General features: G+C 54.9%; 1 protein-coding gene across 5 annotated transcripts; it reads left to right on the top strand.

Annotated features, from left to right (window-relative positions):
• The first annotated feature begins 1565 nt into the window (after positions 1 to 1565).
• On the top strand, positions 1566 to 17792 carry ISG20 (interferon stimulated exonuclease gene 20). Of its 5 annotated transcripts, none has more exons than XM_008525421.2 (4): positions 1566 to 4065; positions 4526 to 4777; positions 13850 to 14050; positions 17565 to 17792. In XM_008525421.2, exons 2-4 carry the CDS (start codon positions 4550 to 4552, stop codon positions 17649 to 17651), a joined length of 516 nt encoding a protein of 171 aa, XP_008523643.1. In that variant the 5' UTR covers positions 1566 to 4065; positions 4526 to 4549; the 3' UTR covers positions 17652 to 17792. The 5 variants fall into 5 exon arrangements, with proteins under 5 accessions (XP_008523643.1, XP_070474091.1, XP_070474117.1 ...); XM_070617990.1 differs by having other exon boundaries at positions 2843 to 4065; positions 17570 to 17792; XM_070618016.1 differs by lacking the exon at positions 17565 to 17792 and adding an exon at positions 14382 to 16447 and having other exon boundaries at positions 3924 to 4065.
• The last annotated feature ends 2188 nt before the right edge of the window (positions 17793 to 19980 follow it).

The raw sequence follows: 19980 nt of genomic DNA, 5'->3' as shown, positions 1-19980 counted from the left end.
GCCTCGGAGGCGGGTGGCTTTCAGGATGGCGCTTGGGATGTGGCAAGAAAATATCAGACCTCCAGAGTTTGTGTTGTTGATTTTTTAAAATTTTATAACTATATTACAGAGCACAAGTTTATTTAACTTGTTTCTTCCTGAAGCTGCATACTCATTTTTTTATCTTAAAAATTTTTAGTTTTAATTGTAAAATACACAGCATAAAATTTATCGTCTTAACCATTTTTAAGTGTGGAGTTCAGTAGTGTTAAATATGTTCACATTGGGCAGCCCATCTTTTAGCTTGTGAAACACTCTACCGTAGTCCCCCCTTATCTGCAAGGGATGCGTTCCAGGACTGCCAGCGGATGCCGAAACCTAGACAGTACCAGCCCCTATATGTATACTGTGTTTTCCTACGCATACCTGGCTGTGGTAAAGTCTAATTTGCAAACTAGGCACAGTAACAAACAACAACTGTTCTCTCTGGCCTGTCCAAATCGCCAGCATCACGACTTGGGCTTTGGGGCCGTTACTAAGCACAGTGAGGGGGACTTGAATGCAAGCACTGGGAGACCACGGCAGTTGATCTGATAGCTGAGAGGGCTACTAAGTGACTCATGGGCGAGCGGGTAGCATATATGCTGGACAAAGGGACAATTTACGTCCCAGGTGGGACGGAGAGGGACATTGCGAGATTTCATCACATTACTCAGATGGTGAGCGGTTTTAAACTTACAAATGGTTTATTTCTGGAATTTTCCATTTAACATTTTTGGATTGTGATTGACCACGGGTAACAAACCATGGAAAGGAAAACGGGATAAGGGAGGACTACTGTACTCATTAAACCGTCGCTCCCCATTCCCTCCCTCCAGCTCCTGGCAGCCCCCATTCTACTTTCTGTTTCTGTGAATTTGTCTAGATAGCTCATATAAGTGGAGTCCTACAATATTTGTCTTTTTGTGATTGGCTTATTTCACTTAGCATAATGCCCTCAAAGTTCACCCGTGTTGTATGTGTGTCAGAATTTCCTTCCTTTTTAAGGCTGAATGATACTCATTTGGAGGTATATGCCACATTTTGCTTATCCATCCATCCATCCATCAATAGACACGAGTTACTTCCCCCTCCTTGGTTATTGTGAACAGCGCTGCTGTGAACATGGGGCTGTGATATCTCTTTGGGATCCTGCTTTCAATTCTTTTAGGTCTACACCCCCAAGTGGAATTGCTGGATCGTGGTAATTCTTTTTGAATTTTTGAGGAACTTCTATACTGTTTTCCATAGTGGCTGTACCATTTTACATTCCCACCAACAGTCCACAAGGCTTCCCCTTTCTCCACATCCTCCCCAGCACTTATCTTCTGTTCCTTTTTGGCAGCCATTCTAACAGGTGTCAGGTAATAGCTCATTGTGTTTTTGATTGACATTTCCCTAATGACCGGTGATGTTGAGCATCTTTTCACATGCCTATTGGTAAATAGTTTATTTTTAACTTTCTTTTTATGTCTGTTTTTAAAACATATTCCATTAGCACAGTTTTACATCTGTTAGATTGAACCACACGAAACAGCTGATATTTATGATTCCATCTGGAGTGTATAATTTAGAAATGCACACACCCATTCTCAGAGTACGTGCCCAGCTAAGGCTGGAGATGGTGAGCTGGGATTCAGAGAGCAGCTTGCCTATAGGGAGCGGCATCTGACCCAGCATTACGAATTGTTAGCTCAGCCTGGGCACCGTGCCCAGTACCGGGGGTCCAGGGAAGCCCACACAGTGGCAGCCTTGGTACCTGCTACGGTCACAGGAGGTAGGCCAACTGTGACAGGATGCGCGTCTGTAAGGCTGGGAGGTTTGCCCTGAGTGATTCACTTTTTTGCTGTCACCTGACCCAACAAGATTTGTGGGCTTGGTCTGGCCGATGGGTGACTCCAGTTAAACCCAGGACATTACTATTGGGAACCCCTCAGGCCCATCCCCGTGGCTGGGATCACAATTCTTGCCCTAGGCTCTGTTACTCACCGGTGCCTGTGTCCAACACATTTGAAAAATGTTCAACCTGACCCAGGCAGGTTCTAGGTGCCGGAGGTCGCCAGCAAACCAAGCAAGTGGGAAGGGGAGAAGAAAACGACCCGTAAAACACAAGGTATTTCAGATGGTGCTGATTCCTGTAGAAGAAATCCAGGAAGGGGGTAGGAAGTGCAGCTCTCAATAGAGGCCAGGGAAGGCCTCAGTGGGAGACCTGAGGAGAGGGAGCAAACCGGATTGCTAACGAAGAGCTTTCCAGACCGTCCAGCAAATGCTCAGGCCCCAGGGCACAGAAGCAGCCAGCGCGGTGGACAGAGGTGAGCAGCGGGAATGGTGGCCACCTGTCTCTTCACATGCAGGCAGAGACCCGACCTGCCCTCTGGCCCCAGGGCCCAGCACTGGGTGAGTGGGTGAATGCGAGTGTAGGACTGGCCGACGGGGACTGAAGGAGTCAGGGAGGGCCTGCTGAAGGTTTGGGAGGGGTCGCCACGGGAACACAATGGCCCTGAATTCCGGTAGAGACCTAAAAGAGATAGTGGTGCAGGTTAAATTGGAAAGCCTGGTGGGAGAGAGGAAAAAGGGCCTTGGGAACTGCACGGGAGCTGAGGTTTGATTTTTCTTTGGGACGACGGGAAATCACTGTCAGTTCTTGAGCAAAGTGCTGTGAGTGTGCAAGAGATTAGATTTGGGGCAATTAAATCTGTTAGGATTCGGAGGACACTTTGGCGCAGAGCGTGAAGGTGGAGGCGGGAGGCCAGGAGCTGACGTGCAGGTGAGGGCCCGGATAGGCATGCGGAGAGATGGGGAAATGCAGCAAAGACTGGGGGGTGTGGGTCTGGACCGACCGCGGAAGAGGCTCAGGACCCGTGGGGGAAAGAACAGGAGGGGTGAGCATAGGTTCTGTCTGAATTCCAGCGAAAGTTGCTCATTTAGGATGGGAACCAAAAACAACCTCTTATACCCAAATTTGAACCAATTGAACGCCAAACAGGAGCAGCGTCTTAGCATTTAGACATATTTTAGCATTTGGTTTGATTTTTGAAGTCTAAGTTGAACGTCACTTGGTGAAAACACCAGGGATCCGGGGAAATTCCTTTCCGAGCACAAATCTTTGTGACAGTTGGGGGCAGTCAGATGGGGCTGCTCAGTGCTTATTCCAAGTGGACCTGGGGTTGGAGGCAAGATGGGAGATGGGGGGCTCTCAACTCATCACTGAGTCTCAGCACAGTATTGATGGATGACTTCCTCAGTGAAAGCCGAGTCTGTTTCTCCCCAGTTATAACAAACTCATTCATTTATTCAGTAAATACTGAGTGTTCCCTACATACCAGGCACTGTTCTAAGAGGTCAAAGTTCTAGGCTGGGAGAGTGTAGCCCCCAGGACATAAGGCTGGGTGGTGGGGGCTATCCCTGGGACTGCTTCTCCTCGCCTTTAAACAGTGTCAGCCGAGCTGGAGGCTGAACCCCCGGAGGGCAGACAGATAGCTGTTTCCGAGGTCCCCCTGCACCCCCTGAGCCTGGAGGGCTCCCTCACTGCCCCCAGCCTTTTGCCCTTCCCAGTTAATAGCGTCAGTGTCCCCAGAACCAGCTCCCCCTGGCCGCTAAAAGACCTCGCGGAGTGTCAGATTGGTAGCGGCCCCGGAAGTCGTGGGACATTCCCTGGGCTCCAGTCCTGGGATGTTTATTCTACAGACGGGGCGGAGGGTGAGAAAGGAAAGGAAGATGTTGCAATCCACTCCATCCACGGCAGCTGCATCATCTGAGGAGAGGAAGCAGGGGCAAAGACAGGACACCAAGACGTGGAGCCTGCCAGGTCTGTCAGCCCTGACTGAGGCCGCCCAGTTCTCCGCCTGCCGGCAGCCCGAGGAGATGAAGCAACCCGGCCCACGTGCCCGGCCTCCCACCCGTGACTTTACTTGATGACAAACTAGAAACTGAAACAGGTCGGGATTCCCCGTTTGAAGTCGGAGATGAGTCACTGCTGAGAGCAGCTGCAGTAGCGGAGAAGTGGCGCCAGAGAGGCAGGCGTGAGCAAGGCTCTGAGGCGGGCAGGTGAGCAGGGGACCGAGGCAGGCGTGAGCCCAGGGCACTGAGGAGGGTGTGAGCCCAGGGCTCTGAGGCAAGCAGGTGAGAGGGGGGCCGAGGCAACTGTGAGCCCAGGGCTCTGAGGCAGGCTGGTGACTGGGGGACCAAGGCAGGCATGAGCCAGGGCACCCAGGCAGGCAGGTGAGCGGAGGACTGGACAGTGGGTTCAAGGAGCTTCTTGGGGGTAGTGGCCAGGGGAGGTGATGAGAGGGGGCCTCCTGGTCCTGAGGCTGCCGGACAGGACCAGAGGCCCTGGGACCTCGGGGCTGAGGAAACTGGGTGGGGTAGAAACCAACTTCCCCCTTTGTCAGGTGGTATTTGGGACAAAGGGCAGGGCAGAGGGTGCAGGCCGGCCGGGCGGTGGCTGAGGACACCTGGGGCCTCGGTTGGCCCTTGAATGATGCCCCTCCTGCTGCCCCCTCTCCAGAACGTCTGAGGGTCCCAGCGGAACATGGCAGGTGACCGCGAGGTGGTGGCCATGGACTGCGAGATGGTGGGCCTGGGGCCCTTCGGGGAGAGCGGCTTGGCCCGCTGCAGCCTCGTGGACCTCCATGGCACCGTGCTCTATGACAAGTTCATCCAGCCGGACGGGGAGATCGTTGACTACAGGACGCGGGTCAGCGGGGTGACGCCTCGGCACATGGAGAAAGCCACACCATTCACCGAGGCCAGGCAGGAGGTGAGTGATCAGATCTGTGACCTGTGCCCCCAGCCATGTAAGATTCCCCGCCTCGCCTGCGTGGGGAGCACCAGGGTGTGGAGAAGCCTGTTGGCGTCTCCAGCACATCCCTGAGACGGCTGCCTGCCGTCAGACATCCTTAGACTCTCGTCTGGGAGCAGCCTACGGGGCAGCTGGTCTACCTTGCTGAGCTTGTGATGGGGAAACTGCGTCTCGTCTGATGTTCCACACACACTATTTTTGGCTAGCGTCCCCGTTCTCTCCTCTCCCCTGGGCTGCCACTGGTGAGCCCTGCGGGGAAGTGAGGGACTCTGGCTGGGCCCTTGGCAGTGGCCCTCCTGGTCCTGGAGGACAGGCCAGAGCCCCTTGGGCCAAGAGGAGATATGGCTCCCAGACGCATGTGAGGCCACCCCGCAGTTTGAGGTCAGCCTATGGCCCCCGGTTCCCCCACCCTCTGTGCTTTCCCTTGTTGTGGTGTCTTCTCCAGGTCTAACTTTCGGTTTCTCTGAACCACTAAACAGAAAGCAAACTCAACTGCTCTCAAAGTGCCACCAGGGTTAGTCACTTCTGGGAAGGTGTAGAAGGGCATGTGAACTCCTCGGTTCCTGGGCTGGTGGGGCTTGGGGAAGTTCAAGAACACAGAGAATTGCATTTCAAGGCCACACACCGCGCACAGGTGCTGGCCCTGAAACACTGGCTCCTATTTTCGGCATGCTGGCCCCTCGCCGGATGCTCTCCCAAGTGCCCGCCACCCACCAGCTAGGAGCCTGCCAGGAAGCTGCTCAGGGGCCTAAGTCAAGGTTAAGAGGCCGGCTCTGGGTCCCGGCTGCTTGCTTCCCAGCCAGGTTACCTTGGGCAAGGTTTCCCAGTGTCCCCAGCTGTCCAAGAAAACGGGGATAACAATCAAGCAGCTTCTCAGGGTTATTCTGAGCGTCGAGAGAGCGCGTCAGTCCTCAGAGCAGGTTCACCGTGACGATCGCTTCCCGTCGTCCCCTGTGGCAGGCGAGGGCACAGGCTGACTAGGGCTGCCGGCACAAGGGGCCACAGGCGGGGCTGGAGCACAGACGACTACCGGCCCACGGTTGTGAGGCTGCACGTCCCAGATGAGGGTGTTGGCAGGCTGGGTTCCTCCGAGGCCATGAGGAGCCTGCTCTCTGTCTCTCTCCTGGCTTCTGGCAGCTTCCTGGCAGTCTCTGATGTTCCCTGGCTTGTGGGCGCTTAACCCGTCCCTGGCTTCACGTTCACACGGCGTTGCCGCGTGTGCCTGTCTCTGACATCAGTCCTGCTGGGTTAGGGTCCACCCTGATGACCTCCACCTTGACCCTATTTCCAAATAAGTCACATTGTGAGGTGCGGGGCGTTAAGATTTCAACCCGTGATTTTGGAGGGACACAATTCAACCCATAACAGTAAGCAACTCACACGAGCTCGGATAAACAGAACGTGGGCAAGCTGATCAGGATTCAAAACTCAGGCCCCCAGCTCCTGAGCTGAGTGTCTGGGAGGCGCCAGCAGCCATGTGCAGGAGCCAGCCCTGAGAAGTGGCCGTGCTGAAAGGCCACGTGCTGTGCCTGTAAAGCGCACGCTGGGCTTCCAAGATTTGGGTAAACATCTCATAAAGCACCTCAACAGTTCTTTATATCAATTACATGTTGAAATGATCACATTTTAGATATATTAGGTTAAATAAAACATTAAGACCAAGTTCCCCTATTTCTTTTTACCTTTTTAAATATGGCTATTAGATGACTTAAAATTACACTTGTGGCTCATGTTATGTTCTGTTGGACAGCACTGTTCTTGGGGTACTACGAGAATACTGGGAGCCCTGAGGAGGGGGCACAGTACATCAGGGCGGTGCTTGAAAGACTCTAAGAGGCTGATGGTATTTGTGAGGGTGGGGAGGAGTCTGTGTATGCAACTCAGTAGGCCATAGGGAGCCATTGAAGACTCTTGAGCAAGAGCATGGGAGGATCAAAACTAATTTCAGAAAAACTAGAATGGGGGGAGCTGCGGGGGAGAGATGGGAGTGAGGAAAGAGATGACAGCAGGGAGAAGAGTGAGAGCCCCTGGGGAGCAGTTGGGAGGCCCTGAGTCATCAGGAGCAGACAGAGGATTGGAAAGAAGGAAATGTTAGGATGGAGGAGACCAAAGGAGAGTCACCAAGAAGGGGGGCAACATGAAGAAGAGGGGGGTCTGTTCAGGTGCTCATGAGGGACCAGGGACACTGCACAGAGCTCCCCACACTCAGCTCCCCACAGGTCAGGTAGACAGCCCATCCCCATCCTTCCTCCTCGTCCCCAGCCCCCTCCCCATCAGTGTGACAGAGAGCAGAAGGGCCCAGGGGACGGGGAGGGGCAGCAGAGAAATGCCTCTCACACCTCCAGTCTGGAGAGGCAGCCAGTCCTCTGGATGCCTTTGAGCACTGGCCTGGGAGTCAGGACGCCTGGGTCCTCGCCCAGACATACAGAAGCACTCTTGTTTCCCAGTTGGAGACTCTGCCAGGCCCAGTGCCTCCGGTGTGCTACACGGAGCCTGCCCTCCGAGGCACTCCACGGCCGTCCCAGGAGTGGGGTGGGGACCCAGAGGCCAGGCAATCTTGGGAACCACAGCCGGGGGGACCATTTCCTGCTTACTTACTTACTTACTCACTTACTGGTTTGTGTGACCTCTCGGAGCCTCAGTTTCCTCCTCCGTGAAAGGGGAGTACTAATGCCGCCCCCCTGGCCTCGCGCAGGCTGGATGCAGCGACACCGCCTACACCCCTGAGCACAGCGCCCAGCTCCCGGCTGATGCCGCTGCACGTGCCTGTGGCGAGGGAAGGGCCGCAGCCCAGACTGTGCCTGAGTCCCCTTTCCGACTCCCTTGGGAACCGCGGCCTCAGAGGCTGGCCCTCATTTGCCGCCAGCTGCACCAGCTACACCGGCTGCCAGAGGAAGCACCCCGGGCCTGCCTCAGATCTCAGCCTCCCCACCCTGCTGTTGATTCTGCCTGTGGTGCAGGGGTCCAGCCTCAGGGCCCTCCAAACCCCTCCCTCCCTACCTTTCCATGCTTCTCATGGCTCAGCCATCGTCCACCCTGGGCCTCAGCCAAGCTCCTACCCTCCCCGCCCCTCACCCCGGCCCCTAGGGATACCACCGTCCCAGCAGGCCCAGGCCAGAGGAGACCTTTATGATGCCCTGCCCCACCCCTGCCCCGCTGGACCTACCGTGAGGGTCTCCCACCCTCCTTGCTGTGGCCCATGCGCTTTCAAGGTCGCCCGTCTACACATGCAGTCTGCCCAGCCCACAGCCCCTGCTCTATGCGTTGTCTGCCCCAGACTGGATGCTGTGCTTGGCACTCAAGGTGCCCTGAGGATGCTTGTGGGATTGGAGTTGAGTTGATTTTCACAAAATACAGGAGTTCTGGCTGCTGTGTGGAACAAAATTGCCTCTGCCCTTGTGCCGGCCTTTGCTGTCGAGATGCAGTCACACACACAGCCCGGGGGCGGGGAGCAAGCCCACTGTCTTTAGACTTGGCTGGATGTCTGCCACCTGATTGCTCTGTGTCCCCGGCTTGTTGCTAAACCTCTCTGTGCCCCTTAGTAGAATCCTCTGTAACACAGGGGTGAAGAAATAGCACAGGTGTATCCAGCACCATGTCCAGGGACTGTGCTAAGCCCCTTTCACATACTGCTGCCTCCACTCCCCGCCACAGCGTGGGAGTAGTTAACTGGTCTCATCGCTCCATTTTGTGGATGAGTAAGCTGAGGCACAAGGCCGAGCTGGCTGTCCAAGGAAGGGTGGAGCAGAGACTCGATTCCGGCTCCAGAGCTGGCCCTGTGGTGTTCAGATCCCACGATCAACGTGTGCGAGGTCGCTCCATGCACGCTGAGTGTCCCGTACACGTGAGGGCAGTGGCTGGTGTGGCACTGAGGGAAGCCATGGAACAAGGCCACGGCTGTCATTTGTCTTCATGGAGGATGACTCTGAGGCAGCTTGATCCCACTCATCATCCCTAATGTTTTAACCCCAAAGACAGAGGCCAGGGTCACAGGCCCCAGGATGTGCTGGGGGCCCCAAAGGGCAGAAGCCTGTGAGCCACCTATCAGACCCCTGAGGCCGGGGGACCCCTCTCAGGTGAGCCTGGGGCCCTCCAGGCCTTGGTCTCTCGCAGGCATCTTTCAGGGGTCGCTTGCCAGCCTGACTCCTCCTCCCACAGGAGCGGTGAGCCACAGGGCAGCCCGCGGCAGCCAGGAGGGCTCTGGGCAGCCGCTGACCCCCGAGCCCGCCAGGCGTGCGCTGCCACAGGGCAAGGACCGTGGGTGGGCTCCTGCCATCCCCTCTCTCTTTTGTTTTTTGTATGTGGCTACATTACTTTGCAATGGGAAGCATTTGCCTGTCCCCTGACATCGCTAGGTCTGACCATCCTCAAGAGCAGCGGTCCTCCATGCAGGGTGATTTTGCTCCCCGGCAGACATTTAGCAAGATCTGGAGACATTTCTGGTTGTCATAGGTAGGGTGGGGGGGCCTGCTACTGACATCCAGTGGGTAGATGCCAGGGATGGTGTGAAACATCATACAGCACATGGGACAGCCACTCCCCCACCACATGCACACCAAAGAAGGATCGACAGAGAAAGGATCGAGGCAGAGAAAGTCTGGTCTATAGAGGGCCCCGCAGGGCAGACTGTCAGTGCAGGAGGGAACCTATGAGACTGAAGTCCAGAGAGGGGCAGTGATTTGCCTAAGGACACACAGCAAGCTGTGCTAGAACTCAGTGCTCAGATCCAGGGCTCTCACCTGGCAAGTTCATGATCCTTTTCTCTTTTTTTTCTTCTCTTTTTACTAACAGCAATTTTTAATAGCTTGTAGCTCTCTTTCGTAAGTGAACGAACGCTCTTTCAGTGTCATCCCAGGATGACAAGTAGCACTTCCCCAGGATCATTCCATTTTTAGTCTGCAAACAGGGAAACTGAATCCCGGGAGGCCTCGTGGCTTAGGAGGGAGACAGACAGGAGGCAGGCCGTGGGAGCTGGTGAACAGGGAGTTAACGGGGCTGTAGCCAGCTCAGCAGCCCTCGCCTGGGTCAGGGTGCCCTGTTGGGGCCCTGCCACTGGGCAGGTTTCTCTGGGGCTGGGCCAGAGGGAAGAGGACGATTTCACCATCCAGGTTTCCCCCAGGGTACAGCCCTGTGGGAAACAGGCACAAGCTGGGGGCAGGGGCCGGGAGGAAAGGGGACTGGGGCCACTCCTGAGGATGACAGCAGGGGATCTGGGCCTCTGTAGGGACGACATTCTTCAAAGTCCCTCACAGCCACCTCTTCTGGAAGCGCGAGTGTGTGATGGAAGCGGCAGGCTGAGCTGTTCTTTGACAGGCTCAGGGCAGAGATGTGCAAACTCACGATGCGGAGAATCCCCCAGAACATTTGCTAACACCCCCCAGTGATTTGCATGCAGGAGGCCTGGAGCAGGGCCCGCCCTCTGAATTTTTAACAAGGGCCCCGGGTGATTTTTTCGATGAGGCCCTTGTGGGAAATGCCCTGCCATGTGACGTGGGCACACACCACTCTGTGCCCCACTGGCCCTGTTGGTCAGATGGAATGATCACCTCGCCTTCTAGGGGCTGTATCCCCAATTCAGGCGATGCTCACTGGGTGCCAGTGGGCCCAGCACTGCTCTCCGCTCTGGGTTAATCATGCAGAGACCGTCCCCAGTTCTCTAAAGGCGTCATAACAACAACTGGGACACTAGTGACAGACTCAGGCGGATCCCGACACCTCTCAGCTCGCAGCTCACTGGCTGTGTGACCCGGGCAAGCCTCTGAACCTCTCTGATGCCCAGCACCCTCCTCTGTAAAGGAACGCGAGTGTGTTCCTGTTAAGAAATCTCAGGAGGTGAGGAAAGCACTTGACACAGAGCCAGGCCAACAAGAGCCGGTCAATGAACGTCCCCACTCCAGTTCTTTCCAGGAATTCCAGAGTCTCTGCCCCCTGCTTCTGACACACCTGCCTTGTGACACTGACTCAGGGCGGTCCCACAGCCAGCAGGTCACACAGCCCTGAGGTCCTGCCAGCTGGCACCTCAGCACCCCTCCCTGGGCTCTAGCAGGTCCCCCAGCCCTGCCTCAGCAAGTTGGTGGAGCTCACCTCTCCAGGCCCTCACCTTACACATGGCGAAACTGAAGCCCAGAGACGAACTTTGACATCCCTGAGGCCACACAGCAAGTCCTGGCAGTCTTTTCCTGCCGAATGCCCAGCCTCTTTGTCCTGAGGAGTTGTTGGCATCTCTCTGCCAAAGAGACTGTTCTCTTTTCCCTGCTTCTTCTTCCTTCCTTCTGCCTGTCCATCCACCCCTTTATTTTTATTTTGTGTGTGTGTGAGGAAGTTTGGCCCTGAGCTAACATTGATTGCCAATCCTCTTTTTTGCTAGAGGAAGATCAGCTCTGAGCTAACATCTGTGCCAATCTTCCTCTACTTTGTATGTGGGACGCCGGCACAGCATGGCTGATGAGTGGAGTAGGTCCACACCCAGGATCCGAACCCGAGAACTCAGGCTGCCAAAGCGGAACCCAGGGACTTTAACCACTCGGCTGCAGGGCCAGCCCCCCAACCCCCTCTTATTTGTTTCATGATGAGTCCTGTGTATGGCACGTAGCCCCGCCCAGGGACACTCAGACTGGGGAAGTGATGCATTTTCTAGGAATCCACAGCACAATGATTTGGCCCTCTCGTGCCTGGGACTGGCCGCGGCTGTCTCTGGGATGGCAGACAGTTCCCTCGGGGCTCTGTATGAACTGGGCCTGAGCCAGCTCCCAGCAGGGAAAACAGGCCACATTGTTTGGAAACAGAAAGAACGTCAGTAAGAGGAGGCGCATGACCCACAGCCAGCCACACAGCCTCACTCCCCCGCCCCTCTGCCTGGGCCGGTCCTTTCCTCCACGCATGGGAGCCCCGTTAAGCTGCTGCTCTGAGGTCGGGGGCCCTCACCACTCAGGGTGAGCCCCGGACCAGCAGCAGCAGCACCACCCGTTAGAAACACAGAATCCAGAATCTGAATCCAGATTTCAGGGGGCTTCACCAGCTGACTCTGAGGCCCAGTGTGAGAGCACCGGCGTCCCTCAGGAGTGGCACAGCGAGCTTCCCCCAGTCCCAGGTCTAGCGGGGCTCCATCCAGAGGAGGCCCCCAACAAAGCCACGTGAACGGCAGGGCAGGCTGGTGACACTGCCAGTTGACGGTGGATGGGGAGACCCCTCTTCCAGCGCCGTGACCGTGGGCAGGTCACCTCCCCTCTCTGAGCCTCAGCTTCCTCTTCTGTACAGTGGCCACAATAACCTGTGGTCGTCAAAGGGATCACGTACCACAGGCCCCACATGGGGTCTCGGGAGGCCACTAGAGGCATAAGCAGGACGTGGGAGGGTGTTGGCCATCCAGAAGGCCCCTTCCCCGGGCACAGACTACAGTCCTCGGCGACGCACAGAGGCAGAGACGGAGGCTGCTGAGAGATGTCCAAACGGACCAGAGAGTCACGAGCTGCCCCTTCCCCTGGGCCGCGTACAGCTCGCCCCATGGTACCCCAGCCCATCCTCACAACGGCAGCCAAATAAAGTGGCCAGAGGCAGGAGGTTGTCCGTGGGGCCGCCGTGGGAGAGGAGGCGAGAACGGAGGCAAGAGGGGAGCTTGGGCACGTGCGCAGGGCGCCAGGCTGGGGCCCTCAGGGCTGCTGCTTGGAGCTCGGCCGCTGGGGTGGCAGAGGCCTGGAGCAGGCCTGCTCTTTCTGGAAAGTGTCCTGGTGACAAGCAGGTGCTGGCAGCAGTCCTCTGGCTTCGAAGGCTGGCTCTGCCACTAACAGTCATCTAATGGTGCTTAGCAGATCGCCCCAAAATAGTGGTTCAGACGATGTCAATATTTCACTCATGCACCCGCAATCTGGGCGGGACTTGGCAGCCGGGGCCATGGAGCAGCGGGGGCATCCGTCCGCCCGGGCTGGAATCATCAGGAGGTTTGCTCACCCACCCATCTGTGGCTGGGGTTCCTCAGGTGCGTCCCTGTCCCCACGTGGTCTCTGCAGCGTGTGGCTCTGGGGAGCTCATGGCTCCTGGGCTCCCGGCCCCACAGAGAAGGCAGAAGTGCCATATTCAGGGCGAGGGGAACGAGACAATCTTTTGTGAGAGGGCGTCAGGGAGTCTGCAGACTTGCCTTAAAACCTTGGGCTAATTATTTCACTTTCTCTGTGCCTCCGTTTTCTCAGTTGCAAACTTCCGTTAAATACGGCCCTCCCTCTCTGCTGTTTTAGTTTTCAGCGGTAGCAAAACCATAGTCTTAGTGGTTTACAACACCACGTTACCATCTCCACTTGTGTAGTTTGGCGGTCCCGCCCGGGTCTCACCCGGCGAAGGCCAGGCGTCAGCCGTCCGGAGCTCTGCGAGGAAATCCAATTCTTCTTTGCCTTTCTCGCTTAAGGAGGCCACCCGCGTCCTGGGCCCACGGCCCTTCCTCCCTCTTCAGAGCCAGCAGCATGTTGAGTTGCCCCATTAATCACTGACCTCCACACCTGAGGACCCTTGGGATTATGTTGGGCCCACCTGGATAATCCAGAAAAATCTCCCTGTTGTGAGGTCGTCTGATAAGCACCCTGAACTCCGTCTGCAGCTTTCATTTCCCGTTGCTGTGTAACCTGCCCACAGGTCCTGAGCATTAGGGTGTGGGCACCTGTGGGAGGTCAGTACTCAGCCTGCCGCAGTGGACTGTTGAAAGGACTAAAGGACATAATATATGTGACATCCTTAGGTGAGCGCCTGGCATATGGGACATACTCAGTAGGTGCTAGCCATTGCTATTACGCATGGAAACCCCTCAAGGAGTTGGGGGGCCCTTTAGCACAGACCTCAACTATTCAGTGGGAGGAGGGACCTGGTCCAGTCTCCTCGTTTTATGAACGATATGTTTAAAACCCAGAGAGGGACAGAGATTTGTTCAAAGTCACACAGCAAGTCGAGGAGGGGCTGCTCCTTGTCTGCCCCATGAAGGCACCAAGTTGCCCCAGACCCACCCAGAGGACCCTGGGTGATGCGTGGGTGTGTCTTCCTGGCCAGATCCTGCAGCTCCTGAGAGGCAAGCTGGTGGTGGGTCACGACCTGAAGCACGACTTCAAGGCCCTGAAAGAGAGCATGGACGGCTATGCCATCTACGACACGTCCACCGACAGGCTGCTGTGGCGCAAGGCCAAACTGCAGAACTGCAGGCGGGTCTCCCTGCGGGTGCTCAGCGAGCGGCTGCTCGGGTGGCACATCCAGGTGAGCTGCCCCTTCCCTCCCAGGCTGGGGGCTGGAGAGCTGCTTCTGGGGGCCGGGCCTTCCCTCCAGGACTCTAAAAGCCCTCAGTGGCTGCAGAACAAATGTTTGTGTTATTATTAGTATCTCCTTTTAGGTCTGTTAACAATTGCTTTATGTACTTTGGTGCTCCTGTGCTGGGTGCATGGATATTTATGTGTTATGTCTTTGTGGTGGGGTGTCCCTTTGATCATTATATCCTGCCCCTCTTTGTCTCTCTTCACCTGTCTTATCTTGAAGTCTACTTTGTCTGATATAAGTATTGCAACACCTGCTTTCTTCTGTTTGCCATTAGCTTGGAGTATCGTCTTCCATCCCTTCACTCTGAGCCTGTGGTTGTCATTGGAGCTGAGGTGTGTTTCCTGGAGGCAGCAAATTGTTGGATCTTGTTCTTTAATCCATCTCGCCACTCTTTTTTTTTTTTTTTTTTTGAGAAAGCTTAGCCCTGAGCTAACTGCTGCCAATTCTCCTCTTTTTGCTGAGGAAGACTGGCTCTGAGCTAACATCTGTGCCCATCTTCCTCCACTTTATATGTGGGACGCCTACCACAGCATGGTGTGCCAAGCAGTGCCATGTCCGCACCCTGGATCTGAACCAACGAACCCCGGGCTGCTGAAGCAGAACGTGCGCACTTAACCACTGTGCCACCGGACCAGCCCCTCTGTGTCTTTTTATTGGAGAATTCAATCCATTTACGTTTGGGGTGATTATTGATGCATGAGGGCTTAATTAATGCAGTCATTTTATCTCTCAGTTTCTAGTTCTCCTGCATTTCCTTTGTTTCTCATCCTGTGTGTTTCGGTCTACCCATTGAATTATGTAGTTTTTTATGTTATGTTTCTTTATTTTCTCCTTATTTATTTTTGTGTCTCTGTTCTGCTCTTTTGTTTAGTGGTTGCCCTGAGGTTTGTATTCAGAATCTCGTGGATAAGATAGTCCCTTTTCTGATGGCCTCTTATTTCCTTAGTCTAAACTGATTCAGTCCCTTTCCTCCTCCCCTCCTAAGTTGTTTTTCTCACATCTTATTCCATCTTGTGTTGTGAGTTTGTGGTTAAAATGACAAGATTATCTTTGTTTTTGGTGTTTTCCTTCCCTTTATCTTTGATGCTACACTTGAGTATTTGCTATCCTGCTCCGATTCTGTCTACCTATTTATCTCCTTATTCTGGGCTTTGTGACCCCTTTCTCCCTTTTTTATTTTTCAGGTATGAAGGCCTTCTTGAGGATTTCTTGTAGGGGGATCTTGTGGCTACGAACTCCCTTAGCTTATGTTTGTCTGGGAAAGTTTTTATTTCTCCATCATATCTGAAGGATATTTTTGCTGGATAGAGTATTCTTGGCTGAAAATTTTTGTCTTTCAAAGATTTGATTATGTCATTACATTCTCTTCTAGCTTGTAAGGTTTCTGCAGAGAAATCTGCTGAAAGCCTGATGGGGGTTCCTGTGTAGGTTGTTTTCTTCTGCCTTGCTGCCCTTACTGTTCTTTCCTTGTCATTCATTTTTGCCAGTTTTACTACTATAGGCCTTGCAATAGGTCTTTTTACATTGACATATCTAGGAGATCTGGAAGCCTCTTCCTCACAGATTTCCCTCTCTTTCCCTCGGTTTGGGAAATTCTCTGCTATTATTTCTTTGAACACACTTTCTGCTCCATTCTCCTTCTCTTCTCCTTCCTGAATACCTATAATTCTTATGTTGCATTTCCTCAGTGAGTTGGCTATTTCTTGGAGACTTTCCTCATTTCTTTTTAGTCTTAGTTCTCTCTCCTCCTCTGTGCGAAGCATTTCAACACATCTATCCTCAATTATGCTGATTCGCTCCTCTATGATGTCCACTTGAGTGTTCAGGGAATCCATATTTTGTTTTATCTCTTCCCTTGTGTCTTTCATCTCTATTTCTGATTGATTCCTCTTTATAGTTTCAATCTCTTTTGTGAAGTATCTCCTGATCTCATTGAATTGTTTCTCTACATTTTCTTTTACCCGTTGAGTTTTTTGATGATAGCTATTTTGAATTCTTTGTCATTTAGCTTACATATTTCTATGTCCTCAGGACTGAATTCTGGGTACTTGTCGTTTTCTCTCTGATCTGGAGATTTGATATAATATTTGATGTTGCTAGAGGGGGTGGGTCTAGTCTTACACATCCTCAAATTATTTGGTTGCAGTTACTGCCTATTGCCACTGGGTAGGGGTCAAGAGCTGCGTATTATGAGCCCTCCACCTTCAGCAGAAAGAGGCCCCATAGAAGGATCGGGCTGCAGGAAGCTTATATGAGAGGGAACCCCAGCAGGTGCTGGCAGAGTGACGGGAGGTGGGAAGGGAAGGCACCTAATAAAGGTTTGTTTGTTTGTTTCTAAAATCAAGCCAGTTACCCTGTGGATAACTTAATCCCACTGTGGAACTCTGGGAGACGGTGTAAAACACGGACCTCAGATTTACCCAGGGAGCTAGGATATTTACACATAGCTCCCCTTGGGCATTGGCCGGTGCTGCTCCTGGGGCTCTATCACCCCAGCCCTAGTCTCGACAAGCCCCAGGCGAAGGCATGTGGCTGGGGCTGGGAGCTCAGCAAGGCAGAAGGGCCCAGGGAGGTGGGCAGATACTAGGAGCCACCGCTACATGCAGGGCCCTCCAGGGCAACACATTTGTTAAACACCTACTCTGGGCCAGGCCAGACCAGATGCTGGGGACACAGGTGAGCAAGGCCTGGCCCTGTCCTTGAGCAACTCTTGGTTGAATAGAGGGTGGCCCACAACCGGATCGCCAGCACTCGCTGTGGGGAGAGCCCGATGGAGGGAAGGACAGGTGTCCTGGCATCAGGGAGGGAGGATAGGTGGCAGGACGGGGGCCAGATCTGAATGGTGTGTGAAGGTAAGTCTTGGTGGAGGTGGGCAGGGCAGGGGATGTGGGGCGTGGGGAGTGAGGGGCTGCTTGGCTGGACGAACAGGCATCATGGAGGAAGCAGGGCATGGACCTGAGTCTGGCCACTAGGCTAGCCTTGCAGCACACAGGACCGAGGACAGCATGGCCAGCCCCTCGATTCAGTGGATCACACTGTTTCAACCTGCTGAGCACGTTGCACTTTAGAACCAGGGTTTTGACGTATACCTTTTTAACAAAGGCCCCAGGGCCCTGGGATCCCCTGTAGAGCTGCCTCAGCCCCTCTGTGTCAGGGAGCAAGTCTGTAGTGCTGGCCACATCCCCTGCCTCCCCCTACCCCGGATTCTAAGCCCCTTGAGAGCACAGTCTGGCTCTCAGGATGCTGGGGGTGGTGCCTGGCCACGCCTGGGGGCTGACGGGTGAGGCCAGGCCTGATCCAGCCACCTGCTGAGTCCAGGGCATCAGAGGCCTGGGGACTCTCACCCACCGGCCCACAGCGGAGCCCTGGAATTGGGGTGTGAGCAGGGAAGGCCCAGGTCACCCAGAGCATCTGGATTCAGCCCCGCCCCAAGTCCCCACTCTACCTGTGTCTGCAGAACAGCAGGTCAGGACACAGCTCGGTGGAAGACGCCAGAGCAACCATGGAGCTCTACAAAATCTCCCGGCAACTTCGAGAGGACTGAGGGCTGCTTGCCAGGCGGTGTGGGACCGAAGCTCCGTTCGGTCCTTTCCCCAGGGACTGGAGGCCTGGGTCTCTTCGGGACAGGAACTCGCTTGCTTTTGGAAAATGCATCTTTAGCAATAAAATGACTATATTTTGTTTACTCCATCGTCAGATCTCCTCTTTTCCATTCTTCTCTCTGAGCCTGGTAACGGGGGACAGGACCCAGTCTGTGTGATGCTGAGAAGGGCGTGAAGACTTGAGCTGGGGTGGGGGCAAGTGTCAATGTCCTTAATACCTCTAATCCTGTGCATCCATGAAGAAGCTCTAGGAACCCAGGCGGCATGTGACTTAATTAACAACCCCGGCTTCTGCCTCCCTTTTCCAGTTGGATTTATGCCCAGAGGGGTGGCATTACTTCCTGGGGGTGGCACCCAGCTCAGAGGTCCCGGTCCCATTCATCCCATCTTGAAATTGGTGTCATGGCACTGGTGAACTTCGAAGCAAAGGTACAGGAGGTGTGATGGGTGCCACCCCTGGTGACCCTCAGCAAGTCATCCCTCCTTTTATTTGTAAAATGAGGAAGTAAAAGTCGTGGACTCTGGAGTCAGAGGGAACTAGGTTGGAATCCTGGTTCTGCCATTCAGCAGCTGTGTGACCTAACACGAGTTACTTAACCTCTCTGTGCCTCAGTTTCTCCATCTGTAAAATGGGGAATTCTAACCGTTCATAGGGTTCTTGTGAGTTGTTGCATACAAAGTCCCTAGCACCGTGCCTGTCACAGCTTAAGCACCCACCAGATGTCAATAACTGGTGACTATTCTCTGCACCACCTGCCCATCTAGGGGACCCCAGGGGGAGCAGTGCATCCTGCTGCGGGCCCCGCCCTCTGAAGGAAGGGCGTGCATAGTGTGTGGGGAGAGGGGTCCAAACCAGAGCACCGACTGCTCAGTAGTATCCGCTGCAGGGTTGTTATTTGAATCTGAGCCCGGGTCCCACTTCAGCCCCACTAAACCAGAATTGTGGGGCAGGGGCTGGGAGAGCAGGGTGGGCACCTGCTGTTTTTTTGACCCCCATGGGTGATTCTGATGCCGAGGATACCTGAGGCGTTTGTAAGCAACCCCAGCAGGACCTAAGGACAGCTTTCTCACCTTTGACCCCATGGGTATTACCTAGAGGGCCCTGGGCCCCACCCCCGAGTTTCTGATTCAGCAGAACAGGGGTGGAGCCCAAGAATCTGCATTCCTAACAAGGTCACTGCTGATGCTGCTGCCGCTGGTCCCGGGTCCATTCTTCGAGAAGCGCGGCCTAAGCATCAGGTGAATGTAACAAGCAGCCCCAGTTGAGAGGCTAAGGGCTGAGTGCCCCCGGGGTGGACGCCCGTTGCTGGTCCAGCCTCATCCCCTGCCATCCCCTTGGCTGCCTGCTCATGCAGAGAGAGGCCCACAGCCCTGCAAGATGTGTCGTAAATGGCCCACTGCATAGATGAGGGACTTACCATAAAGTTAAGTACCCAAGGATTCAAATCCAGGACCGACAGCCCCCAAATTCCAGTGCTTTTCACTCAGACCACTTCACAGTGGCGGTGCCTCCTGTCTGCACCCCTACCTCTGGGAACCTGGCGGGCTCCCTCCCATGTCTGCGAGGTGGGGAAGAGAACACCCCGAGTTTCAGGGCAGTGATCAGGCCCTCTGTGGTGAGGATTTGGATGGACCGTCAAAGCAGTGGGTACGATGGCCTTGTGCGGCCGTGACTGGCCACCAGGTGGTGCCCCTGGGCCGCTGTTGGCCAGGCCGCCTTGCAGGCTGAGCCTGCTTGAGGGGCGCCAGGGCATGAGGTGCAAGGGGCTGCCTCTCCAGAAATGGCTAGAGGGCTGCTTGGGGGCCCTCAAGGCTGCCCTCACCCAGCCGCTGAGCTGAGGCTCAGAGAGGGCCCGGGACAGGAGGCAGCCTGGCCTGGAAGGTGACCCTGGGCTCTCCGACTCCCGGCCCAAGCTTCCTTCCATGGCTTCCAGCTTCCCTGGAAGGAGAGACAAATGGATTCCCAAAGGGAAAGTGTTCCCAAAGGAACCCTCTTATGCGTCTTCATGCTCCTGGCTGCCGTGCTTGGATGTCCCCAGGAGAGAAAAGCTGGGGAGGCGCCCACCCCTCCCAGGCGGGGGCCATGTGCCGGTCAGGACCCCAGGGGCCGCGTGAGGGCTGCACTCACGGGCTCCCCGGCTCCGCATGGCCGGGTTTCCAGTGGAGAGAAACACAGTCGCGTACAGAACACAGCCACGGAGCGCTAGGGAGAGCACCAGCTCCAGGGTCGGGCAGCTGGCCGGAGAGTCTCCTCTGTGAGGCTCAGGGTCC

The sequence above is a fragment of the Equus przewalskii genome, chromosome 1, assembly GCF_037783145.1.
Source record: "Equus przewalskii isolate Varuska chromosome 1, EquPr2, whole genome shotgun sequence".
NCBI classification, from domain to species: domain Eukaryota; kingdom Metazoa; phylum Chordata; class Mammalia; order Perissodactyla; family Equidae; genus Equus; species Equus przewalskii.
This window is presented reverse-complemented; position numbering and strand designations above follow the sequence as displayed.